Source organism: Vidua macroura, chromosome 13 (assembly GCF_024509145.1).
Source record: "Vidua macroura isolate BioBank_ID:100142 chromosome 13, ASM2450914v1, whole genome shotgun sequence".
NCBI lineage: Eukaryota > Metazoa > Chordata > Aves > Passeriformes > Viduidae > Vidua > Vidua macroura.
This window is the reverse complement of record NC_071583.1, coordinates 1,658,234-1,685,066: the sequence shown is the minus strand read 5'-3', so window position 1 is coordinate 1,685,066 and position 26,833 is coordinate 1,658,234. Positions and strand designations below refer to the sequence as shown.

At 48.1% G+C, this 26,833-nt stretch overlaps 1 protein-coding gene and 1 long non-coding RNA gene across 3 annotated transcripts; one reads left to right on the top strand and one right to left on the bottom strand.

Moving 5' to 3' along the window:
* Window positions 1-264: 264 nt before the first annotated feature.
* Window positions 265-22,806, bottom strand: SUMF1 (sulfatase modifying factor 1). 2 transcript variants are annotated; one of them, XM_053989284.1, is made up of 9 exons: window positions 22,585-22,806; window positions 20,386-20,559; window positions 18,638-18,712; window positions 10,289-10,371; window positions 7,682-7,804; window positions 7,041-7,155; window positions 6,117-6,230; window positions 2,515-2,574; window positions 265-1,107 (listed from the first exon to the last, which is right to left on the bottom strand). In XM_053989284.1, the coding sequence occupies exons 1-9, from the start codon at window positions 22,804-22,806 to the stop codon at window positions 997-999; spliced, it is 1,077 nt and encodes a 358-aa protein (XP_053845259.1). In that variant the 3' UTR covers window positions 265-996. The 2 variants fall into 2 exon arrangements, 1 of the variants encoding a protein (XP_053845259.1); XR_008439201.1 differs by lacking the exon at window positions 265-1,107 and adding an exon at window positions 5,539-5,665 and having other exon boundaries at window positions 2,509-2,574; window positions 22,585-22,787.
* Window positions 22,807-23,644: 838 nt separating this feature from the next.
* LOC128814011 (uncharacterized) lies at window positions 23,645-25,349 on the top strand. The gene is made up of 2 exons (XR_008439249.1): window positions 23,645-23,835; window positions 23,953-25,349. It is a non-coding gene; the product is annotated as an uncharacterized LOC128814011 (long non-coding RNA).
* The last annotated feature ends 1,484 nt before the right edge of the window (window positions 25,350-26,833 follow it).

The window sequence follows — 26,833 nt, the reverse complement described above, 5'->3', positions numbered from 1 at the left end:
CCTTCTCACTTGTTAAAATTCCTCTCCTTTTCAGTGAGGAATTTTATTTTCAACAAAACAGTTCAGAAATTTACCCTATTAGGCCTTAGGGCTCACAGTTCCATCTGCCATCACTTCCATGACTTTTATTCAAGTGGAATCATTCATTAGCTTCAGTTTCTAATGAGGCCAGATTTGCATTTTCCAAGTCCCTAAGATAAGCCTACACTGCATCCAAGAAATTCAAAGGAAATTCTGTTTTTCCATCAATAAAAGTCTTTGGCATAAACAAATGCTTGATATTTTATTCAAATAGGAAAAGATTTCTAATCATCATCACCCTGAGGATCATCACCCTCAGCTGCAGAAGGCACTTCCTAAAGAGCAGCAAATATCTCCCCAGGAGAAGCCCATTTCTGGACACGATTTTCACTGCAAGTGGAATGTAACAGAGGGCGAGCTGTGGGGAGAGCTGTCATCTCCCAGCCCTCACTCTTGACTCCTTCATTGTCTCTCAGAGCTGCCTAGAATTTCCTAACTGCTTAGAATTTCTTTTAAAGCTGTCTAGAAGTTTATGAAGTCTTTGATAATTGCATTTGAATGTAGAAGCTCTACATAAATAAAAGTAATTAATAAAGATCTTGCCTAAAGAGGAGCTGTTGTAGTTGACAAGGTGGTGATCAGTTAAGGGTTAAACTCAATAATTCTGAAGGTTTTTTCCAGCCTAATTCTGGGATTAAGTAACCTTTAAAAACATGATTGGCATGTTTCTGCTCAGTTTTGTTCCAGCTGAATCCAAAACACCCTGGTCAGGCTTTAAATCCAGGCCAGATTGCTCGTGAGCACAAAGGCTCTCCAAGCGCTGTTGAGTGGTGCTGGTTTTTCTTCCCTCAGCAGGAACTTCGAGCAAGGTTTTTCCACTGTGTGTCATCAGCAAGGGCCACTGCTCACGTCTGTTCTCCCTGGGGTGGGATGCAGCCCTTCCTGTGCCCGAGGAACGTGCCCTGTCAGCGTGGCTCAGCGTGGCCCCGGGGCGGTGTCGGCGGCGCAGCGGAAGCCCAGGTTGGACGCGGAGCTGTCGGGGGTGTTCTGGCTCCGAGCTGCACAGCGGTACCTGTAGCAGTAGGACTGCACAGCAACACAGAAAAGGAACTTCTTAGCACAGCTGGGGCTCCTCGGGCAACAGCTTGTTAGATTAATAGATTAATTAGTTAGATTAATACAGCAAAACGTTGCCATCGCTGTGGGACAAATCGATGAAGTGCTACGGATGGAAATCGCTGCGTTAGAAATGAGGGAAGCCTACACAGACACCAGCTGACACAAAAACTAGACTGAATAGCAAAGTGTCTGTAAAGTGTCAGCCAAGAATCTCTCCTGCTCTGGGAAGAAGCCAGAACAACCATTCAGCCTCCCCTCAGAGGCTGAGCAGTGTATCCATGTGCTAATGCCCCACTGGAATGGACAGGTACTGGCACCAGCCTGGAAACATTTCCTTGAATGAGGTGCCAGACTTTTGGGATGGGATGGAAAAAGGTGCAACTTCAGGCTCTGTCAGCTCTGAGAGGGAGAAGAGCACCAGCACACAAAGATCAGTCTGAGCAGACAAAGAGCCCTTGTACTAACAGTAGTCACTGGTTTTGTCTTGATACACAGCCTAGTTTTATCACCTACAAAAAAAGACTAGGGCAGACTAGAATCTTCACAAACCTTCAAAATGGGTCATGTTATTCATCACTGAAGAGCCTATTCCAGTGTTAATTTAATCAAAACTGCTAATTAACATCTGACATTGATTTCACCTAAGAAGGAAATCAGTGTAGAAAATGGGATCTCACTGCAGAAAATTTAATCTAATTATGAGAGTGATTTGCCAGCCACAGGCTTTGCAAGGGAAGAACAGGACAGCTTTAATGAAACAGGAGATGTACAATGAGGGCTTTTCAGCACTGCATGAGCAGAGTTTAAAATACCATTTTGTGTCATGAACAGCCATCACTCTGTGGTGACATGCTGGCAGTTCTGAAGGATTTTCAGGTATGCCACCAACTCAGCTGAAACACTTCATCTCCCAGCCAGCTCTGCAAACACCTGATACCATCGAACCGTGGAATTATAAAAGGATTTGGGATTGAAGGGCCCTTAAAGCTCCCAACTCCCTGCCCCGGGGAGGAACACCTTTCCCTAGGCCAGATTACTCAGAGCTCCATATCCTTTCTGGATCAAAAGCCATTCTAAAACTTAAAAAACAAAGTCACATCCATACTTTCTACTCTGACAAGTATCACTCAAGCTCTATCACGAAAACACCATTAGAAGCCTCCATCAATTTTAAGTTCTGCATCTAAAACCCATAGTGATTACAAAAACTTACTTGTTTTAATTCCAAGCTAAGCAAAAAGAGGTCCTTAGGAACATCAGGTGTTGCTCTTCATAAATCCCATGAAACCCCTTGACAGGCTGCCAGGAAACTCTGTCAGAGGATCATGGTCAAGTGCTTTCAGAGGGAGGAGGAACATGAGAAGAGGACAGTACCTTATGGCACATGTAGGATCCACCCTTCTTCACTCTGTCCGTGCCCGAGGACGGCCCTTTCTGGGGAGAGGAGGACACTGGTCAGTACTCAGGGAATAACTGCTGATTACAGGGAGTAAGGAGCTGCAGAAGGAGCAATCATAAACATTGCAGACACAGATGTCAGTGGTGTCTGAACCAGCTTGAAATAATTCTGCCCTAGAGGATTTGCAGGTGTGCTCCCTCCCCACTGCTGCAAATATTGAACATTCCAGGTGCTGCCCACTGATAATGCCTGGTGACAGGGAGGTTCCTAAAGAGGATTTTACCAGGAAGGAAATGAGCTCCAGCTTTCCTCAGTGACCACCCTGGTCACACCTGGCATGGATCCCACCCTCCTACCCTTCTCAAGGGCTACAGTGGTCTCCCACCCAGGTCTGCATTACCAGGGGTGATGTTCTAGAAGAATCTACCCCAGAAGAGCATTTGTAACTGAACATAAATCCCAGGGACTGTCAGAAAACCTCGAGAGTTGATGTTGGTACTCTAGAAGCTCCTGCCTGCACCCCCTGACTTTGACAGCTTTGTGTGAAAGTTCACCACTCAAATTGCAGCAGCTTCACGTTTATTGCCAAAATTTATACATGTGAAAAAGAATTTGGCATTTAATGGCACACAAATACTCAAGGAAAGCCACACCCTGAGGCAGCATCTGCTCTTTCCAAGCCTGGGTGCTCCTCCACAGCACAGCCCTGCTCCCACTGCAAGGCCTCTGGAAATTGTCCCCACAGCACCTGCATGCACAGTCCCTGCTCTGAGATAAGCCTCTAACCAGCACAGTCATCACCCAGCCTGGTAATCTCATTTTAAGGGAAGCCAGGAGAAAATGGACCTAAAAAAAGGTTCCATGGGAACAAGACAAAGCAGAACAATGGGGCTGTGGAGCAGGATTTCCCCTGAATGCTGCAGGGCTGAGCAGCAATCTGTGCAACTGGCTCCAAAGACACTTCTTTAAACGAAGAGAACATTTTTGGTTAGGGTTAGAAAGCCCTAAATCTGCCATGGGTCAGCAATTACAAAGGGCTGACCTGTACTGAGCAGTGTGTGAACCAAAGGCTCATAAGTGCATCTTTTTATTAACTACAAAGATCTTCCACCAGGCAAAAACTGAGCATCAAAGGTTGTGGGGTAACAAAAAAAAAAACCAACTTGAATTGACCACCACAGCCTCTGAAGGAGGATTACAGCCCCAAAACACTTCACACATGCAGAAATCTGCTGTAGTGTCCTCCATAAATCTGTTCAATTACAAAACATCGTTCTCTTATTTAAAATCACTGATTTAAAATCATAAAACAATTGGCAAAGATGTCAGAGAATCACAAAACCAACAGACATCATCAGCATTTGCAGTGTTAATATTTGCTTGTGCACATATCTCACTTATAGATGAAGGAAACTGCCTTGGCTGTGCTTCCCCTTATAAAAGCTAATCACAGCCCAGCAATTAAGGTCACATTTGATTAAAACAAGCAAATCTCTGTTCTATCAAGCACCATTGTTCTATGGCCTGACCTGGAGAAGTGCACCAGCTGGTACTGAAGGGGAAGGACATTGGTGCAAAGGGCCAGAGCTGTCCAGACCTTGATCCCAGATTTAAACCCCAGAGTTTACTGTAAATTAACAAGGTTATTCTGTACTACAATACTGCAACAGCCATATTCCAGTCTGATTACGTAAGTGCTTGTGCATTCCATTGCCAAAGCTCATAAAAGTAGGATTGTTCCTTTAAAAGTTACTAAAAAAAAAAGAATTTTTTTTTGTTAATGAAAATAAAGTTGTATTTCTTTCATTACATCGAACAAATGCTTTCTGATGGTGCACGGTGATTTTCAGTGCACAGCCACATGGTTACTCTGTTTTGAGAGAAATCAGTTTTCAAACAGAGAACTGCAGCTCATACCAAAAAATCAGAGCCAGAAGGCACCACAAAATAACCCCTAAAGGGACCGTGGTTTGATGGACCTCACACACACACACTTGGCTCTCTCTGCTAAAGGATCAGTTACATTTTTAGGGAGGAAATTGTTCCCTGGGAGGGTGGGCAGCCCTGGCACAGCTGTGGCTGCCCCTGGACCCCTGGCAGTGCCCAAGGCTAGGTTGGACACTGGGGCTGGAGCAGCCTGGGACAGTGGGAGGTGTCCCTGCCATGGCAGGGGTGGCACTGGGTGGGATTTAACCCAAACCATTCTGGGATTCTGTTACTGCAGTGAGGCACCTTCATTATAATTATTTATTTGAGACATTCTGGTATTGATGATGCCAAGGCAGCAGCACTTCCCTGCTGGATTAAGGTGATGGTGGGGAACAATTATCCTGTGAATTTTGCTCTGTTCAATTCCATGAATTTGCTGAAGTTTTAAGCCCAGACACTTCAGGAAGTATTTAAAAACCAGGTGTTAACAATGAGGCTTTTAGGGGTTTTTCATATGCAAACTCATTGTCAGAATCCAGTGTCTGAGGCAGAGCACTTTAAAGTGAATTCCAAAGGGTTTTTCTGGTTAAATGGGTAAGGAAACTGCATCTCCTCCTGTGAAAAGGTGTCCCAAAATAGCCAGGCTGCAGTTATCTTCTGAGACATTAGAACTGATTAGCACCAGAGCTATCAGAGCCCAGCTCTTCAGTCTCTGCAGAGCACGAGGCAGTGTAACCTAAATATAGGATGTGTTCTCTGGGCTGAGAAGACTCTGAATTCTTCCAGAGGGTCAGAGCACAGGCAAAGTTTTTTAACATATTTAGTTTAACGCCCAAAATCTTCAAAGCAGCTTTCTAGCACTGAAGAGATCTGGGCTATGCTGGGGATTGGTTACAAGGAATGGATGGAGTTCTGCACAGAGATTGTTGTGGGGGTTTCTTAATTGATTATCTTGCCTTCACAAGGAAATACCAGGAGTAAAAATAAACCTGAAAGTGCTTTGTAAGTTGTTAGCAAATAAAAACCACTGTATTTGGTGGGGGTTTGAGCGACAAACTATGTGGCCTTACTTGTATTCATAAATCATGGGATTGACTCATCCTGGATAACTGGGAGAGGAGCAGATCTAACACTGGAACTGGAATCTGCTGAGACAGAGCATCAGTGACCCCTCACTCTGCAGGAACCTCCATCTGCCTGCCACAAAGGAAAAGAAACATTCACCTCTCAGAGCCTGGTGACTTCTCCTAAAACTCAGTTTTATCACATGTTCAGTTTAAAACAAGCTACCAGAAGCCAGAAAGATAATTCATGATGGTTTGTTCTCTGCCTGGGAGAGGGAAAATAAGTACAGCTTGTAGCAACATAAATGAACTGAAAACTTTCCATTTTTTAAGGAAGTCATTCCATAAATTCTTGTTTTCTGTAATATGAGGCCAGTTTGGAAGCATTCAATGGCTAACCATGTGTGGATAACTAACCAAACAACACAAAAACTGCACCAGAGCACTGCAATTCCAGCGTGGATGAGCTGTGCCGTGATGCTCCCAAACCCCCACCCCAGGAGCACAGAACAGGAAGTTTTCCAACAGCAAGGAGACCCTGGTCACAGAGGGGATTCTGTCCACGGTGCCAAGCAAACACTCACAGGGTTGTGAAGCTCCTGGGGGGAGTGGTGCACAGCCCACCAGTCCGACGTCCACTCCCAGGCGTTCCCCACCATGTTGTAGAGGCCGTAAGCATTGGGGGGAAAGGCAGAGACCTGCACAGGACAGGGAACACAGCTCTGTCAGCACACCAAACAGCCCTGAGTCTGCTCAAGGTGCACTTTGAGGGACCTCAAAATCAGGCACCAGATCAGCAGTGCAGACCTGGGACACTTCTACATCCTGCGTGTAAATCAAACAGGATGGAAGGCTGTGGTCGCCTCTGTGTCCTCAGCACCCTGTTCCAGTGTGACACAGCATTGCTGGCTGGTTTTGGAGACTGAGCTTCTCCAGAGAGGCACTGTTTGACCAGCAGACACACCTGGCATTAGAGACTTGGCCCAGATTCTCCTCCCACCAAGGAAAAGCCAGGGTGGCTGCCAGCTCCTGCCTGTACACTCCTCTTCTGATGAAACTTTTGGATTTACTCAACTACCATTAAATAATTCATTCACATTCTTGATTGCCTTTAAAATTCCACTCTGGTTGTTATACTAGACAGGCTCAACCTTTCCCCAAAAAGTGGAAGTTTAATTTCTTTTAAATTATTGTGTGATTTTTGAGTTCACAAAACTGCGAGGTCAGAAGTGCAGGCAGAAAGTACTTCAGCTTCTGACTACAAACTGACTGGGAAGGGGGAAAAGAGGTCAGTTTGAGAGGAACTAGAAGTTAAAATGAAAGTAATCTTTACTTTTCAATTAGCTTGTAAAAGAGTCCCTTGATAATGCTCAAGCCTGCAGTGAAATGTAATGCAACTTAAAATCTAAAATGAAAGAGCACAGGGCTCATCCTCCTGAAGACAGAACTTAATGTTAAGAAGATTAAGATCATTTCCACATGCTGGATTGTCTTTGAGCCACACTTACAGGTGCAGTGCCCTTGTACCCATCCTCTGCCGTGTTGTTGGTGGGGAATTCTCCCTGCCAGATATTGGCATAGTGTTGCCCTTTGGGCTGCAATTTGTTGCCCCATGGGAAAAGCCTGAGGAAAGACAAACAGAGCAGCTGTCAAACACTGTTAATTAAAAGTCAGTTATACAGAATCCCAGACTGGTTTGGGTTGGGAGAGACCTTAAATCCCACCCAGTGCCACCCCTGCCATGGCAGGGACACCTCCCACTGTCCCAGGCTGCTCCAGCCCCAGTGTCCAGCCTGGCCTTGGGCACTGCCAGGGATCCAGGGGCAGCCCCAGCTGCTCTGGGCACCTGTGCCAGGGCTGCCCACCCTTCCAGGGAGGAATTTCTTCCTAATATCCAATCTAAAACGACCTTCCTTCTTCATAAGGCCATTCCCTGTGTCCTGTCCCTCCATCCCTTGTCCCCAGTCCCTCTCCAGCTCTCCTGGAGCCCCTTCAGGCCCTGGCAGGGGCTCTGAGCTCTCCCTGGAGCTTCTCCTCCCCAGGTGAGCACCCCCAGCCTGGCTGCAGAGCAGTTCTGGGGGTAACAAATCCCTCACCAGCCCTGCCTGTGTTCCCAGCCCCTGCTCAGGGAGTCCCCTGGGACAGGTACCTGTTCTCCAGGCCCCCTCTGCAGCTGTACTCCCACTCAGCCTCCGTGGGTAACCGCTTCCCTGCCCACGCGCAGAAGGCCACGGCATCATTCCAGGAAACATGAAGGACTGGATGGTCCATTCTGGGAACAAAATCAACAGGACAGGCTGCCTCAGGGCACCAGGCAGCCTCAGGGCTGCACAGCACAATGTGACACCCAGACAGGGGCACACAGGAGTTACAGGTGACTTCACAGGAAAGCAGTTACGGAAAGGCAGCAAAATGCTGGAAAGGAAATGCAGCCATCAGAGGGAAACAGGAGGAGAAAATAATTAACTTCTATTTGTCTCGTGTTGCTGCCACCTCCAGCTCTCCAGTTATTTATGGTTTGTGGTTTCTCAAGTGCAGCACCCAGGAGGCAGCAGAGAATTGTCCATACCCTGCCCTGGGGGAACCTGGGTGATTGCAGAGCCAAAGGAAAGCACTGAGCACCTGCAGCATCACCACTGCCAAACCAGCCTGGCACAGGGCATCAAACCAGCCTGGCACAGGGCATCTGGCATCAAACCAGCCTGGCACAGGGCATCAAACCAGCCTGGCACAGGGCATCAAACCAGCCTGGCACAGGGCATCTGGCATCAAACCAGCCTGGCACAGGGCATCAAACCAGTCTGGCACAGGGCATCTGGCATCAAACCAGCCTGGCACAGGGCATCTGGCATCAAACCAGTCTGGCACAGGGCATCAAACCAGCCTGGCACAGGGCATCTGGCATCAAACCAGCCTGGCACAGGGCATCAAACCAGCCTGGCACAGGGCATCTGGCATCGAACCAGCCTGGCACAGGGCATCAAACCAGCCTGGCACAGGGCATCAAACCAGCCTGGCACAGGGCATCTGGCATCAAACCAGTCTGGCACAGGGCATCAAACCAGCCTGGCACAGGGCATCAAACCAGCCTGGCACAGGGCATCTGGCATCAAACCAGCCCGGCACAGGGCATCAAACCAGCCTGGCACAGGGCATCAAACCAGCCTGGCACAGGGCATCTGGCATCAAACCAGTCTGGCACAGGGCATCTGGCATCAAACCAGCCTGGCACAGGGCATCTGGCATCAAACCAGTCTGGCAAGGGCCATCTCAGCCAGAAGGCAGGATTCTCAACAGGAACATGCCCATGGCCATTTCATGGTGACTGTTCTTCCCTCCCCTGTGGCTCCTCTCCTGCCCTGGGTCCTGTCCTTGCTGTCAGCTGTGGAGCTTTGAGGGAGAGCTGACATGAGAAGAGTCTCACCAACGCTATCAGCTTTTGCAGCACCCTGTCCAGCACACTGGAGGAATTTAGCTGGGAAGTGATTTTCCTCAGGTGCTTTAAGCAGTCCACAGCTTACACAAGAGCTCCCGTCTTTAATGGGGTTTGGTTCCAGGACTGACATTAAAATCCTTGTCTCGTTTTCCAGAAAAAGACAGGAAAAAAAATGCCCAGGCATTCTTGCAGAAGGATCCTCCCCACCCAAGCCTCCAACAGATCAAGATGCTCCCAGAGCTGAGGGTTCAGGAGAGGGAGGAACTTCCTATAAACTTCTCTTTCCTGCCCCATTGAAGAATCCAAGGTTTCCCTGTTAAGCCATGGGGCCACTTCCCCGTGGCAGGTTCCCAGCAGCTGTGCCAGGCCAGGTCTGCACCAGCCCAGAATTTCATGGCAGGTTGCCAGCTCCTGTCTGCTGGCTCTGACCTCAATTCCTGGCTCCCCCTAACAATGCCTCCAGCTATTATCTCTATTTTTGCCTCAGATAATTCTTCCCTTGCCCTTGGAGAGCAGATAACTCGTTACTGAGCACTTCAGCCATCAGATGATGGTGCACTAACAAAGTCCTGTCCTTAGAGGACTCAAAAACCTACTAGATCTAGGCTAGAGAGTCTGATTTGATTTCAAAATGCTGTTAAACTTTCACTAGCTGATAAAGTGCCAACTTCATTGACACCTGCCTAGTCAAAGGAGCAGTTGCAATGTTAGAGGTCCCAAATGAAGACAGTAATTTGATTTTCTAGGCCTAAAATTCATTCCTCTTCAGAAGGGAAAGCAATTGTATGAAGACAAGGATCAGCAAGTTCCAGGGTTTGTGCAGGCAAAGCTGGCACTAACTGTAAGAAAAAGCAGAGTTTTCAAAGCATTCAGAGGTTCTAGATAGTCACAACTGATTTTTCATAGAACACAGTAAAAAATGCACAAAACTCCTCAGTCTTCTGTTGCCAGAGAAAGAGATTTCCAAATCCCACATGGAAGAGTTCACACTACTCAGACTCCTGGAGTGTGCACACAGTGAGGATTGGTTCCTCCTCTCCAAAGCCAGGTCTGGAGTCTGTGACCCTGGGAAGATCTGCTGTGTTTCACTGCTGGCACACAAAAATGAACAACTCTGAGGCTCAATCAGACCTTTGTGACTCCATCACTGACCATGGCCATGGAACACATCAGGAGGTGGGAAACCAGTCCCAGAAGCAGCAGCAGCAAACAGGTGACTAAATAAAAGCCCTTTCCTGCAGCCCCATTCCAGGTGGGATCCCCAGGGGTATGCCCTGTTTTTTGATGTGTTTTATGATGGAATGGGTGCTCACTGCTCACCTGCTGGAGATGCTGGAGTCTGGGCCCTCAGGGTGCCTCCAGCTGGCTCCTTTCACAGGCAACCACCAGGGAGCAGCTGCCACCTGAAAAAGGACAAGAGCAGCAGGGAAGGACAATTCAATTCCCAGCTAAGGGATTTTCTGAAAAGCCACCAGATCCCTTCCAACCCAAACCAGTCTGTGCCTGTGTGAATTCCACCTCCTGGCTGACTTCAGTCTGATACAACCTACAGAGAGGAAAAAAAAAAAAAACTATTTTGGCCTAAAGAGCATTTTCACCCTAATTATTTGCTCCCTGGACTCAGTGTTTTGACATCACTGAAATAACCCCCTGATGATGCCCTGTAGCTGGGGGTCAAACACTCATCTTCCAACACATTTGCTTTCCAGGTCATTAACCCACTCAGCTGATTTTAAATTATTTGCTCTCAGCTTCCAGAAGGTGGAGACAGAAGAACCACACAAGGGAAGTGAGGCATGGAGCCTTTCTCTTTTTTTTTCCCCAGCTGGTTTGCTGGGAAACATCACACAGCCAAAATCATCTGCAGCAATGCAGACATTGAGTAGTTCTCTCAAACCAGAAGTTCCAAATTTGGTGCTTTGATGCCAAGGAGTTTTTCCTGGAAAACATTCTTTAAGGATTTCTTCTATAAGGCTTGCTTCAAAGCAATGCTTAACTGTTCTGATTCATATTCACTTAGAAATACTTATTTTAATAATGGGGCCTTCACTGAGGCAAAGAAAGGAACATTTATGCCACCCATCAGCAGTGGGTTTATTCCAGCAGCTTCCAAAATACTCCTATTACAGAGATAACAACCATAAAGAACAAAAATCAGAGGAAATAAGCCTGGAATGCTTTAGGAGGTAAACAACAGGCTGGTTAGCCCTAGACTGACTTTGTCAAATGTTATCCACAGAGGTAGGAAAGGTGCCAAGAGTGTTACCTTTAACTCACCAAACCTTCAGAGCAAAGTCCAAAAAGTCACTGCAAGCTGGTGTTGAGGAGACCCAGAATCAGTCTGGTCAAACAATTTTAGCAGCAGCTTCTAGGGGGAAGCTGCATCCTTCAACAGAACATGTAATTTCATGTGTGTGGGAGAAAAGTTGATCCATGTCACACATAAATTGTCAAGAAAACGCTGGTCCAGGCTATACAGCAAATCACTCACTTGGATATTTCAGTAGCAAGCACCCAAACACACACTGTCCTGGGTTTAGAGCACCTCAGCAGGCTGTGCTCTGACACTCCTGACAGCCTTTCCCTCCTTCCCTCTCAGCACACACAGATTTTGCCTACAGCACATCTGGGAATCTAAAAGCTCCCTGGAAATCAACAGCAGTCCTGGACTAGAGCCTGCAGAGCTGTTGCTCCAGCACAGCTGCAGAGCCCAGAGCTTTTGGGAGCCCTGGGGAAAGGCTGTGAAATGCCTGAGGAGGCTGCAGGACTCCTCCAGGCTGGGAAGGTGCTCACACATGGTGTGGACACCCTCCTTTCCAAAGGGATCACCCGAGTCTTAAGCACCAAAGAAACAAAGATGATCCCAGCAGCCTGCTGGTGACCCAGACATTCTGTCCTCTGCTGTCCCCCTCAGTGGGACCCCCCAGGCAATGACAGCTTTTACAGACCCTCTCTGCCCTCCCCAGCACGACAAGCACAGTGCCAACAATGCCAACCCCAGTTCTGGCTCGGTGTCTAACAAAGGACATTCTCACCCCAGGCAGAGCCACCACCCTTGGCAAAAAGCATGAGGAATATCTGATCTCTCACAGGGAATTACAGCTCTGTTACTGAGCATCCAAACCCCAAAATGAGACCCTCCTGCAGATACCCTGCCCAACTCTCTCAGCACTAAAACTTCAGAGTGACAGGGCTGCTAAACTGATACAACAGTCAAGAGGTTTAAAACTAGTCCCATTTAACCAATTCTTTGCCCATATTAAGGTTTGACCTTTAAACTATACTGAAAATAGGACAGAAATCCAAAATTAGCATTTTACAGCTATTTAAGGAAAATAAAAGAGCAGCAGAACCACTTGCTAAAGCTAAAATCTGAAAGATCACAAGAAAGATTTCGACAGTTTCTAAGCACAACATATTTTTGTAAATTAAACTGCTGGGTTTCGGATAAAAACATCTCTGCTGGAGACTGCAAAGATTTACACTTTAGACGACTTTAATTTTGGAAAACATTTTTGTGATGCAAAAGAAAAAGCAGATGCTTTCAATCAGGCTGGTTTATTTTAACCCAAGAGAAATGTCTCTCCACAGGAAAGCACTGCGTGTGCACACCTCCCAGTTGTGGCTCTGCTGAGCTGAGCACCAAATGGCTGCCAGGCTCTGCAGAGCACCCAGAGCAGTCACACATGCAGTGCTGGGACAGGGATAATGGGGAGAGCACCAAGAGCCTGCAAGAATGACCTGGAGACTCATCTAAGGCAGCCCCTGGCTCCGGTGAACACACCCCGAGCTGCTCCTTCCAGAAATCTCCTACCTGAAATCCACAGTTCTCTCCCAGAACTTCTCACAAGTCTTTAAAGCTTTTAATTGTCCTAAATCTAATTAGGAGAAGAGCTAATTAGACAGAGATATTACAAAATCACAGTTAATACAGCCAAGTCCTCCCTTGCCAATAATGAGCTTAGTTACTTTCATAACACTTCACGTTCTGCTTCCCTCCGAAACATGTTCTGTGCACTGGCAACAGATTCCTGCTGTCCAAACGGCAGCAGATGCTGCTGGACAGATCTCAAATCAGAGGACAATCCCCTTCCTTTTGGTTAATTCTTGCAGCATGTCACCTGTGCCAGGTTACCCACACCTGTCCTGCAATCCTCACACCCTCGTGCACAGGGAAACGCTTCCCGGAGCAAAGCAGAGGCACAAAGGCTTGATTTGGTCTGATCCAGCTGGAAACGGGGATTATCCAGCTCTCCCCTCCAGGATTAAACCTTAACAACTCCCTCTTCTGCTTCTTACAGACCCAGAGAACTGTGAAAATAGAGCCCAGTGTGCTAACACTGGGAAGAACTCGAACAATTAATTCCAGCCCACGAGCTTTGCACCGGGGCGGAGCAATTTGCAGAGCTGGAGCCTGAACTCCCACTAACAGCCCGCAGAAAACTCTCCTCCTAAGTATTCCATTCTCCTTTCCAAGCAGGCTGGGACAGCCCAGCTTTAATTGCTCCATTACCTCACAATGTCAAGATTTTTAAACTACTTCACAATTACCTTGAAGAAAATTCCTTCCTAAATCTATGTAGAAAAAAAAAATTAAGAGTGGGGATCATCACCATGTGAGTTTCTTTGTCAGCATTACCCTGTTGCTGACGCTGCAGCAACCCCTAAAAACCACCTAAAAATACCCCTAAAAACTACCCCAAAGCCACTCAGCCCATAGCCATAAAAGCATTTATTTGTCTTGCACTAACATGTCACAGGCCACGTTCGAGAAAAACAACCCTGACTTGAGCAAATCTCAAATTCAAATCAGATTTATGTACCCGAAAAACTACCAAAAATAAACTCAACAGAGTAGCTCATCTTGGCTCGTGCTCCAGCATTTCCATCAAGTAGCAAGTCCCCTGAAATAACAAAGCTGTGGATCTTAACCTTAAGGCAGGCCCACAAGATGATGACAAATTCATGCTGCTGTCCAGTCATACAGCACCAAACATCAGCTTTTTTTGTGCTACAGCATTCTAATGCTATTTTAATAAAAATATTTTAAAAGCCTTACACCAGATCAGGATAAACAGCTGGAAAAAAAACCAAAAGTGACCGCAGATGAAGAACTTCAGAATTAACTGTGTGAAAAGAGATTCTGAGTGAAAAGCAGCCCAAGTCTGGAAACCACTTTAAGAATCATTTATTAGGTGGTGGGTTCTTAAAAAAAAACCACTCCAGTTCAGAAGCTCACTTAATAGGTTACCACTTGTTTCAATCAGATGGTGTTGAGCTCTGTACATCTTTAATATGAAAAAGTATCTTGCTAACATTGGTAGGACATGAGAAAAAAATTTGTTATTCAGTAAAGAACGTGATTTTTGGATGAGGTTTTATTTTATCCATGTAAGGCAGATACACATAAATCTCTGACAGTTCTTCCTCCTCTAAGCCAGATCCTAAACCTTGAGCACTGATTAATGAACTACTGAAGAAAGAGGCAGACAGAAAATGGAACATTTTTAGTAGCGTGAGAAGTTTAAGAAATAAAAATAATTACTGTGCAATGGATCCACTTCATTGTCCCCACAGAGAACAAACCTGCTGTAATTATGGACAAGGACTGAGCCAGGACTGGGAAATTCTGCCCCACACAACCCCAAACTCACAGGTAGCAGAGGATTTCTCCAGCAGGTAGCAGAGGATTTGTCCAGCAGGTAGCTCACACCTGCATCAGGGGCTGGACTAGAGCATCTCCAGAGGTCCCTTCCAAGCCCAGCCAGCCTGGGATTCTGTGAATACCTGATTTTGCCAGCTCCTGCAATTCCCATGCTATTTATTCTATCAATTAAAAGTCCCAGCTCCCCCAAAGCTCTAATTACAGAAGAATCTGTTCTCACTCTTAATTTCTAATGTTAATGGCCTCCCTCACGAGCTCAGGAATGGAAGCAACAAGGGGGTTTGTTTAATATTGAATATTATCTGCCTTAAAATCCAGTATTTTACAGCAGTTTGAAACTGCACACCAAGGAAAGGCAGCAGCTTTAACACATATTTGATTTTGCTTTATAAGTCATCAACTGCAAAAATATTTCAGACTTGATTGGAAACAAGCACTTTTATGAAGGGACCTTTTCTTTGCATAAGGAAAGGTCACTGAACTTCAGTTCAGACAGGGTAAAACTTCACAGCCCTGTCAATCCTCCAAGAAAAACAACCACAAATACGTGATGCTAAAATCCAGTCAGATTCATTAAGTGCAAGTTTTGGAATCAGAAGAAGCTTCTTTTGAGGAACTGATACTCCTGGTGAAGGCAGACACCTCTGGAAGTCTAATTTCCAGCCAACATCCCAATCTGCACTCCAACTGGGCATTTTTTCCAATAACCAAGTGCACATGAGCTGTAAGGAAAGGATGTGCACAGATTTATCCTGAGGCACAAACCATGCCCTGCTTTACCCTGCAGCTCTGATAACCACGGGCTAATGTTCCTGGCAATTCCCAGGGAGAATTCCTGCACATCCTTCTTTATCCCAGCAGTGGGAGTAGAGCACAAAAGCCCACAGAGGAACAGTTCAACAGCTCCATCTTCCAGCTCCTTGCAGGGAGTAGCTGAAGCACTGCAAGAACAGCTCACCCTGCCCACACTGGCACTGCTGTCCCACCTGCAACCAGGGCTCCTCTCAGCTTTGAGATGTTCAGCTGAAATGCAAAATGTTTCAGTTTGGGGTGATTGTGAAATAGGCAAATTGCACAGCTCCAAATTGCAGAGATTTCCATACAAGCAGGGATGAAAGTAGCATCCCACAGTTCTGGATTGGCCAGAACTCAGTGTTTGCTTGAGCTGCCAGTGAGCCAATTCCACTGCATTCCAGACCCAAAATTCCATACCCTCACAGACAAAGGCAGCACACACATTTGTATGCTCTCAGGCTCTTCAGTGCAGAATTTATCTGGTGATGAAGCAAAAATTAATTTTTCTGGGAGCTTCTGCTTCCACAAGCCAAGAATAACAATGTCCCCACTACTCTCCAGTGAGCAAAGACTGAGGCTGCACTCCTGTTGTGCCATCCTGGTTCCCTTCTCCATGGTACCAGGACAGCAAGGACACTCCTGCAGGGCTTGGCAAGAGCAGAAGAAAATGCAATTATGGAATGGTTTGAGTTGGAAGGGACCCTAAAGCCCCTCCAGAGCCACCCCTGCCATGGCAGGGACACCTCCCACTGCCCCAGGTGCTCCCAGCCCCAGTGTCCAGCCTGGCCTTGGGCACTGCCAGGGATCCAGGGGCAGCCCCAGCTGCTCTGGGCACCTGTGCCAGGGCTGCCCACCCTGCCAGGGAACAATTCCTGCCCAATCTCCCATCCAGCCCTGCCCTCTGGCAGTGGGAAGCCATTCCCCTTGTCCTGGCCCTTTCCAAAGTCCTCTTCCCCCTCTTCTAGAGCCCCTTTAGGCCCAGGAGTGGGCTCCAAGGTCTATCCAGAGCCTTCTCCTCTCCAGGCTGCATGTGCAAAATTGAAGATGTGAAACTCTCATAATTTTTTAAGCCCACACAAATAATTTCAGCTTCAAAGGACCTTCCCCCCTCATCCTACAAAATCCTTTTCCATTTGAAGGAGCCCTCCCCTGCTCCATCAGCAACACCCTCATCTGGCACAGCACTAAATCCTCCCTCTGCCACGTGACCACCACAAACTTGGAGGCCAAAACTAAAGCCTGAGTTCCCAGAAATCTGCAACAATTCCATGCTTGGCTGCTACACCCCTTTTTACTGCTTCCCTTCCAGAGGCTGAGGCCAGCCCACATTCCTGTCAGTGGCTATCTGGGAGCCCACCTCACCTCCAGGAAAGGCACACCCAGAGCTCCAACAATCACCCTGTGAGCTCAGCTGGGTCACTGCTCAGAGCTGCCACCAGCCCCAGCTCTGCCCTCAGCCAGTGGCTTTGAGGCTCTGATAAATCTGCTCTGAGAACTGGAGAAGACACAGTGGCCAAACAGAGCAAAACCCCCAAGAGACACACCCAGCTCATCATTTATAAATTATTTTGTTTGGTACCTCCACTTTCACCTTTCCCCAGTTATTCCACAGCATGTGAAATACTGCTTTAAAAATTTACATTCCTGTTGCTCTTCCCCTATATTCACATTCACATTTCACATCCCTGTGCTTCACCTGGAGAAAATCCTTGTCAAAACACCCCTGAGCCCCCGAGGCACAGGAAAACCACAATCCTTTCTCCCACTGGTTGGTTGGAGGGATTTTCAGTGCCAGTAACACACCAATATTTATATCTTATTTCTGCTATTCATCTGATTGTTATGATTGAAGAAGGTTTGAAAGGACTTTTAACAGCAAGTTTACTTTCAACAACTCCAGAAAACCTTCATAAAGCAGCAGCCAAAAAAGACCAGTTTGGGCTCCATCCCAGGCCTCTGGCATAACACTTGTCCTGTGAGCACTGCAGCCAACACTTGGAAATTTGGCTGACATGCTCAGGAAAGTGGCTCCCAACACTCTGTGTTTACAAAATTGCCAAGGCTGAGCTTACAGCAGCATTCTTGGGGTTTCTTTGTTTGTTTTAAAACACAGAAACTGATTTAGGGATCTGCAACACAGAGCTACACAGGAAAAGGAATTTCTTCAATGTTGACTGTTGGGAAGATGGGATGAGCCATTCTTTTTTTTTTTTAATTTGTATTTTTTATTATTTTTATGAAGGCAGAACAAATCCATGGATGGATTTAGCATCAGTTATGCTAGTGGTGGGAACTGCAATTTTAGCCTTATCTCTCCCAGTGCACAAATGCTAGTCCTGAATTAAAAGATTACAAACTGCACTTGTAATCTTCCTTCCCTGGCAGCAGGAACCCAAATCCCACGTTCTTTGCCAGTCCCTCAGAGCACACACTCACACAGGGCTTCCTGAAACCTCACATCTCTCAGGCTGCCCCTTGAACACAAAAATCAAGCTGTGCCCCATCAGAGCTGAGGATAATTCTGACAGGAGGGGACTCAGGAGGTGATTTTGTCCAAACCTGTGCTCAGAGCAGATCAACTCATCCAGGAGATGACAGGACACAATCTGCTTATCTGCCAAGAGCTGCAAAGAGGACCTGACCTGTTAAGGAGGAGGCAAATGAAGCCTGAGGAAGGCTCAGCAACACATTCACAACAAAAAAAAAAAGAGGAAAGGGAGGGCAGGGAAGATTTATTACAGAACTTTCTTTCTTTTTAGACCAATATTGACTTTCACTCAACAGGAAAACTGGATCAGCTCCAGAGGGGTCAGCACTGCCCCTCCCAGGACGCCCAGGGGGATGAGGGGAGCTGGAAAAGCAGCAAATGAACACAGGATCCTCTAGAGAGGAGGAAACATCATAAACTCCAGCCATTCACAACATAAGGATCTTACAGACTCAGCCTGAACTTCTCAGGTAGCAAGGGGTTGATACCAATTTTTCCTCATCAGGAATTGATGCTTTTAATTGTTTTTTTAAAGAAAAAAGACAGAGAACAGATTGCAAATCCTCCCCACTTCAGCCCATGATTCCTGGCCAAACACTTTTCCATAATCCCCTTTTGTGCACCTGGTTTTGGGGACATCACAGAGTTCAGTTTTCCCTGCTGTGATTGCCAGCAGAGCCCAGGGATTGCTCAGGGAGTTTCCCCCTGCTGTGCTACTCACTGCTTGGTGGATGTCAGCCTTCACTGCTTCACTCAGCATCCCCTCAAACACAAAAGAGTCACCAAACTTCTCTGCCTGTGGAAAGAACAAAGGATTCAAGCATTATGTCATCAAAGGAATGCTATTCTTGGAACCACACTCAACATTTACAGCTTCGTTTTATCAAGGATAAGAAAATTCAGAGAACCATTAAGGTGGAAAAAACCTCCAAGACCATCAAGTCCAACCTTTGACCAAACAAATTCTAATAGTGAATATGAGTTCTCTTTCAAGGAAGCTGTTTTGGAACAGAAAAGAAATTATTTTTTCCTCTGGATGTTGTTTTTGTTCAGCAGCCACTGGGCAGATGGCAGCTCACTGAGCTTCTGCACATGTTTTTATTTTTATTAATTAAAAATGCAGTTCTGATTGTCCCAACTGCTTTCAAATGCTACAGTCATCAGTCTAATATGAAAGGGCATGTTTCATTCCTCTTATTTTTCCTTTGGGAAATACAATAAAAGATTTGAGCCTTGTCACTTACTGCTCCATCCTCACTGGTACCATGTTTTAAATCGCTGCTACAACAATAAAGCTACAACAATAAAGAGCTAAAAGTAACTCAGTCCTCCTATCTAGCATTATAACAATCCAAAAGAATAAAAAATACAAATAATTTCCACCAATCCCACCACATTATACCAAGAGAAAAAAAGAGGGAGGAGGTGTAAGTGGAGCACTCAATGACAGCAGCTGAGCCATGGAGTCTGCCACAGGCCCCACATGATGCAGTTCTACCTGCCAGGGCTCCAGGAATTTTTGGATAACGCTCTCAGGCACAGGGTGGGACTCCTAGGGTGTCTGTGCAGAGGGTTGGAGTTGATGACCCCTGTGGTCCCTTCCAGCTGAGGATATTCTGTGATGCCACACTGAACCCACCACACACGTGCTCATCCCAGCTGCTGTTTGCTACAAGCAAGTTTTGTTCCAACTCAAAATAGTTTAACCACCTTTTTTCATAATTATCAAGCTAAGAAACAGAACTAGTAGACAAAAGAAGCTCTTCATCCAGCCAGAGGATCCTGCCTTCCAAATGAGAACCAGTTGATCAAGTGAATTCAGCAAAGTGCCTCCTTTGAGACCTGCTCATTACTCAGGCTTTCATTTGCCTAAAAGGGCTGTCAGGGCTTTGTCAAAGCTGTGTAGGAACAGTCAGCTGTCAGGAGGGATCTGAGCTCCAGGCACGGGTGGCTCCTTTCTGGGAGCAACCTCAACATATTCTTAGTCCATTGTTCCCAGCAACAGGCACACAATTATCAGTGCAGTTGCTGTTGTCTCCTCCTTAGGCACAGGGCTCTCTGTCACCAGCAAGGAGCTGTGCTGAGCCAGCCTGCAGAGTCCATCTCAGTTTGTTAAATCCCTTCTCCAGGTTTCTCTAAGACAAGGAAAATCTAACCTGGTTGTACTGGTACCAAGAGCTCCAGGACCCAAACATCAAAAAACCCCAAGGAAACCACCCCAAAAAGCCCTGCAGAGACCTGCTGGCATCACCCAGGCTGCAGGACAGATGTGAGTTCAGGTGGCAATTATTAAACACAACAACAACAACAACACCTGACTGTCCTTTCAGCCACAGCAAGACCAGACAATTCCTCCTCCCCACCACCTCCCTCAGAAATACTGGAGTGTGCAAATCCCAGACAGGTATTGTGAGCAGCCAATGCTTTCCAGCTGGGATTTTCCAGCTGAGAGGAGCCCTGGTGCCTCACCTCAGTGACGTAGCCCGTGGCACTGACAAAGCTCTCGAAGTCCTGGTTGCTGACCTCGTACTGGTCCATGAGGAAGCTGCCCAGGTGGACTCTGCGGGCAGGGCCCTCTCCATCCTGCTGGATCTCAGGCTCCTGGGTGCCCATGGTGAACACCCCTCCCGGGATCAGCACCATCTGCACAGCAAACACCCCAGAGGGGAGGCACAGTGAGCCACTGAGGCTGCTGAAGCGATACCCGGGATAAATAAATCGACTCCACAACCTGGGGTAGTTATGAAGTGGGTGTGTACATCAGCACCCAGCACAAGTGAGAGCTCTCCAAAACTTGTGCCCCAAGCCTCAGTCTGACCCACACCTTTATTCCCAAAGATGTTCCATATGTAATACACTGCACAACTTTTTCATGCATATTCAACCCCTGGCCCCGCCTGTCCTCGCCTCTCACACTAAATGAGTCCACGCCCTTCTGGGCACGCCTGGTTTGCTGTGGTGGTCATACAGGGGTCTTTGGTGGTCCTGAGGCTGAAGATTGTGGTCTTCCTCATGGCTGAGATTTTGAACTTTTCCTCTCTGCGCGTGCGCTTTTGGTCCTTTGGTGCTTATCTGAGTACGTCTGTCAGTCCTGATGGGCTTGGAGACAGAGGAGCTTCTTTACCTGGGTTCTTTGCCTCTTCTGGTATTGTTCTTTATGCAAGAAGCTCTAGAAATTTGCATTTTCCTATGCCCTTTGTACCAGGCAGAGGTTTCTTAAGTAAAAGGTTAAAATTCAACACATAACTCTACAAGCTAAATTATAAATGCTCAATTCATTTTGTTAACCTAACTCTAAAAATCTCCGTTTCACTGCTTTTACTCCTCCTGCTCCTCATCTGTGCAGGTGATTTTGAAACAGCACTCTGCCCAGCCCATTTGGGGAAACAGCAAGCAGAACTGCAGTTGGGAACAAATCCCCAGTTCTCACATGAACTCTGGGTCATGCTTGTGCTCTCGTGAGGAGAAACATGCCACGTTTCACGTGTTACACTTTGCTGTTCTTCCTGCAGTTACACCACTGCCAGGGCAGCAAAGGAGCAGAAAATGAGTTCCCAGCACCTCTCCTGGCTCTTCAGGGCAGGGGAGTGAGTATTTGGCATCACCTTACTCATCCCATTTCCGTGTTTCTTCTCCACTGTAGATCTCTCCTGCTTGGAGCTCTCCCAGCAACACCTAAAATTCACACAACTTGTCACTGGCCCGTAAAAAGTGCTACAAACAGCTTCTCCTTCAGGCTACCCACATCTGAGGCTGGCTGTGTCCTCGTAACTTTCTCCACTGAGGAGAATCAGAGCTCTTACAGACTGACTGAAACTGACTCCATAAAAGGGCTTCAGGATAAACTTGCTTACATTTTTTAGGACTTAGGAAATGACCAAGTGGTGCAAAGTTGCACCACTTCCTCCCTCCTAATCTCTCCTCAACCCTCAGGAGCTGAAACATCTCCCTGAAGAGGTTTCCAAGCCAGGCTCAGAGCTCACTGGGCTAAAACCATGTGCCAAATTAACTCTTGCTGGCTCCCCAGTTCTAAAACCATGCTAGAAATAAATAAACCTGTTTGTGGGTGATGCAGAGGCCAATTCTTCTCTCACTTCTCAGCTGGTAAAGATCTTTTTTAGCTGAGCATCATAAAGTTACGCCGTGAGCACAACTTAAACCAGCAGGAATTAGCTTTCATTACCTACTGCTGGAGCTGCCAGCTGCACAGAGGGTCAGAGGACATTTTCATCCTCCAGACCCACAGTGAACTGCCCAGGTTTGTCACACAAAAAAACCATCAGTGACATGGATCCCCAGCACAACGGGGATCATTCAATTCAAACTCTCTAAATATTCTCCAATTTGTGAAGCAGGTTCCCACACTGCCTGTCGCACACAGGTTTTCCCAAGCTGACGCAGCTCCCCAGCATCACAACAGAGGCAGCAGGAGAGGAAGTCCCTCATTTTTCCTGCTCTCTCCGCGAGGCAAGAGCGAGATGGGGCCAGAAGCAGCACCCGCGCCCAGGCCCAGTTCCTCAGGGGTCCGGCCCACCCGCCTATAATTTAACTTAAGTTTCCCCACAGCAGTTCCCCGGCTGTTGCGTTATCCCGGAGGAGGCCGTGCTCCGCCGGGGCCGCCCCACGGCCCGGCCCGGTCCCTCGGGTGGTGGGAGCCCCGCCGCTCACCGGCCCGCGCCCGGCGCTCCGCCCGCTGCCCGCCGCCGCCGAGTAGCGCCGCGCCGCCGCCTCCCGCCCGTCCCCGGCGGCCCGGCCGGCGCCGCAGCCGCAGCCCGCGGTGCCGGGGGTCCCGGCGGCCGCCGCCGTTCCCGTTCCCATGCCCGTTCCCACTCGCACTGCCAGCAGCAGCAGCGGGAGGAGGCAGCGCCACGGCCGGCTGGGCGCGGCCATGTTGGCGGCGGGGGCACGTGCCGCGCGCGGTCACGTGACCGGGGGCGTCTTAAAGGGGCCGCGCCGCGCCCTGAGGGGAGGGACCGGGGCTGTCCCCTCGTGTCCCCCCCGACCCCACTGTCCCCTCGTAACCCCACTATCCCTCATGTCCCCCCCGTCCCCTCGTAACCCCACTATCCCTCCTGTCCCCTCGTGTCCCCCCTGACCCCTCTGTCCCCCCCGACCCCTCTGTCCCCTCGTGACCCCACTATCCCACCTGTCCCTTCGTGTCCCCTCTGTCCCCTCGTGACCCCACTATTCCTCTGTCCCCTCGTGTCCCCCCCGACCCCACTGTCCCCCTCTGTCCCCTCGTAACCCCACTATCCTTCCTGTCCCCTCATGTCCAGGGACATCAACGCATCAACCACTGTCCCCCCCTGTCCCCTCGTAACCCCACTATCCCTCCTCTCCCCTCGTGTCCCCCCCGACCCCACTGTCCCCCTCTGTCCCCACTGTCCCACTCTGTCCCCTCATAACCCCACTATCCCTCCTGTCCCCTCATGTCCCCCCCTGTCCCCTCGTAACCCCACTATCCCTCCTCTCCCCTCGTGTCCCCCCCTGACCCCACTGTCCCCCCCGTCCCCCTCTGTCCCTTCATAACCCCACTATCCCTTCTGTCCCCTCGTGACCCCACTATCCCTCTGTCCCCTCATGTCCCCCTCTGTCCCCTCATAACCCCACTATCCCTCCTGTCCCCTCGTGTCCCCCTGACCCCTCTGTCCCCTCATAACCCCACTATCCCCCCTGTCCCCTCATGTCCCCCCTGACCCCCCTGACCCCTCTGTCCCCCCCTGTCCCCGCTGTCCCCCCGTCCCCATCCACCCGGCTCCCTGCAGAGCTGTGTGCGTTTTTGGAGGCTCTGGAGCAGCGCTCCGCTGAGGCCTCGCCGGTGCAGAGAGCAGCGAGCGGGGAACTCCGCAATCCACGTAAACACCTCAAGTGCCCACGGGAATGTCACCCGTCCATAAAGCACCTCAAATGGCCATACAGGTGTCTCACAAGGGGCGCCAAGAGCGTGGTGCCAGGCCCTTTCCTGGAAGGGTGCTTTGGGATTCCCGCTGTCCAGCAGGGAACTCACAACTCTGTGTTCTTCATTTTTCCCCGCAGTTCACTGTAGCTGTTGGGAGATTCTGTAAAATCTTCACTTTCTTGTGGGAGCTTCTGTTCAGAACTGTCAACGGAACATCATCCCCCACGCTGAAATAGATCTTTACTCATCCTGCGGGATGCTAATTCAAAATACTCAATATCATTTTGGCTCATACTGGCAGCAAAGAGAAGCATGAGTGAAGGAGGGGGTTTATGGTTTGGTGTGTGTGAGCGCTGGAAGGAGCTGCACTCGAATGTGTTTGCTCTGTGAAGTTTTGCTGTGTGTAAAATGGCAGTGCTGGGAGGCCCCACAGGGAATTCCAATTCCAATTGAATTCGAATTCCAATTAGCCATCATTAGGTCCTTTTGCCTTGTGATGGGCTCCAGAAAAGCATCAGAGTGCAGGGAAACAAATGACTCCAAACTTAATTATACAACCAACCCTCGCTGTTTTGGGGTTGGAAAATGGAAATATTCCTTTAGCGTTGATGCAGTGATCTTTGCCCTTTGTTAAGGAATGAATGGCCACGGAAATGAGAGTTAAATCCAACTTTTCTCCTGCTAAATATTTCCCAACACAATTCACTGAAGCGAGAGCAGAAATTCTACAGGCTTCTAGAACTGAAAACACTCTGCCAGGATAAGCTCCCCTTAATAAAGCCCTGGGATTCTGGCTGTGTGGTGCTGGAATTCAGGAAAATCAGCTGATTTCCAACGAGCTGGGACAGCTCTCTAGTGTATCCTGCCCACTCGTTCTCATGGCTCGTTTCCCTGGAATTCTGGTGTGCATCATTTGTGTAGTTCCATCAGGAGGGTTCATATTCCTTACTCTCCCCGGAGAACAGATGAAATAATTACAGTTTGCTTCTGAGCAACATCCAACTTCAGTCTGAGATCCTGAGGACTTGGAGAACTTCTGCTGCTGTGGATCATTTTGTGCTCAGCTTTAGTTTTTTTCTCTCCTCACACCGAGTCCCCACGCTTCTGATCTTGCTGTTATTAAAATGTGATGGGAATGAGAGATTTTCCAGCACTTCACTGAGAGGCTGAGGTGTTCCAGCATTTGTCAGGAGTGCTTTTCATCCCTGAGTGCCTGCATGGATCTCCCTAAGCACGGGGAACTTCTGGGATCATCTTCCCCATTGTGAAGACCAGCCATGAGCAAGAGGAGACAGATTGATCCTCAGAGTCCTGGAATATCTTCCGCTCTCCTTTTTCTTCCAGGGCTGTTGACCTGCAGCTGACAAAAGAGACAAAACCAAAACAGCAGAGACAAAACCCGTGCAAATCCACCCCGCAGGCTGGAGGTGCAATGTTTCCAAAACTGTCCAGGGAAGCCAATGGTTAGTTGTAAATTTGTCAACGTAAAACAAGGCAATCGAAATAAAAAGCAAATAAAAGACTTCAAACTTCATTTTAACATCTTTCATCAGTGCTGAATTTCCATAATTGCTAAAAATAAAGTAGGAGTGGAGCAGAAAAAGGTTTGAAAATGAGAAAAAGAACAAAGTACTCCCATAGCAAGATATAAAAATCCCTCACAAGTTGTTTTCCTGTGACTGAAACCACATGTGAAATTGGGCCAAACATTCATAGTGCAGCTCCCAGGGCTGAAGTGATACCTACCAAGTAGTGTTTTTTCACTATTTCCTTTCTGAATTCTTGAGTTCATTCCCCTGACCCTCTGGGGGTGTGTGGGCCCCAAGCCCAGCCCTCATTTGCTACTGAGTGAACAGGACTCTGTTCCCATCTCAGGGCTGCCTCCTGTAGGTCCCATTGTCAGGGAAAATCCCTTAAGGGGATACTCTGGTCCTTCCCAAGGTGACCTTTCCCACTCTCACCCTGCTCTACAATTTTACCTCTTTTCAATGCTGTAAGATTATAGGAACCCCATGAACTCTCTGTGCCTGCAGCAGCATCCCAGAGCAAGTTCCTAAAGACAAATGGAAACGTTCTCCTGCATTGGAAACTTCCACGATGATCTTGTCTTTGCCAGCACCCTTTCAAAATCTAGCAAGTTCTTCGCAGAGCTTGGTCACTATTTTTGGCTGAAGGCCCAAAAATTGGTGAGGGGCCATCAGAGCATGTAATGACAGGACAAGCGGGAATGGATTCCAGCTGACAGAGAATAGGTTTAGGTTGGATATCAGGAAGAAATGGCTCCCTGTGAGGGTGGGGAGACCCTGGCACAAGGTGCCCAGTGAGAGCAGCTGTGGCTGCCTCATCCCTGGAAGTGTCCAAGACCAGGTTGGATGGGGCTTGGAGCAACTCGGACCATTCTGGGATGCTGTGAGCTCCTCAGCCTTTGAAGAACTGACCAAGACCCAGAATCAAACGTAGCCCAAGCAAAAATGTGCCCTTTGGGATTTGGCATTTGGGAGAGGAATGCCTCCAGAGGGGCAGCCTCCGTTCCCCCCCTGGGCAGCTCATTCAGTGTTCTCCCCCAGTGCTGCTGCTCGGATTTATGCCTCAGTGCTGGAGCTATTTTAAGGCACACTGTTTGCAGAGCTGCTCAAGGTGCTCAGCAGGCAAAGCTCTGCCCCTGGCTCTGGTGACAGCCCTTCTGTCACTGCCTTGGAGCCACTCACAGCCTCCGCCTGCTGAAGCCATCCAGAGATTAGATTTGATTACACAAGAATTCATTAGGATTATCTAATGATATTAGGCACCGCTACTCTGCCAAATTCCTGATGAGTAATGGCTTGTAGTATTGCAGCCCTGTAGGAAACCCATAAAACTCTGTTCTCTGACCTTCACTTCAGTTCCTGAGTCACAGCCTTCAGCTTCTGCATATCCTTGCTCCACAGCTATGACTCCTCTGGAGGTATTTTTAATGGAGAGCCAGTGCAGGGGAAGTTATGTGGATGCCAAACTGGCTAATCTGGGCTTGTTCCCATT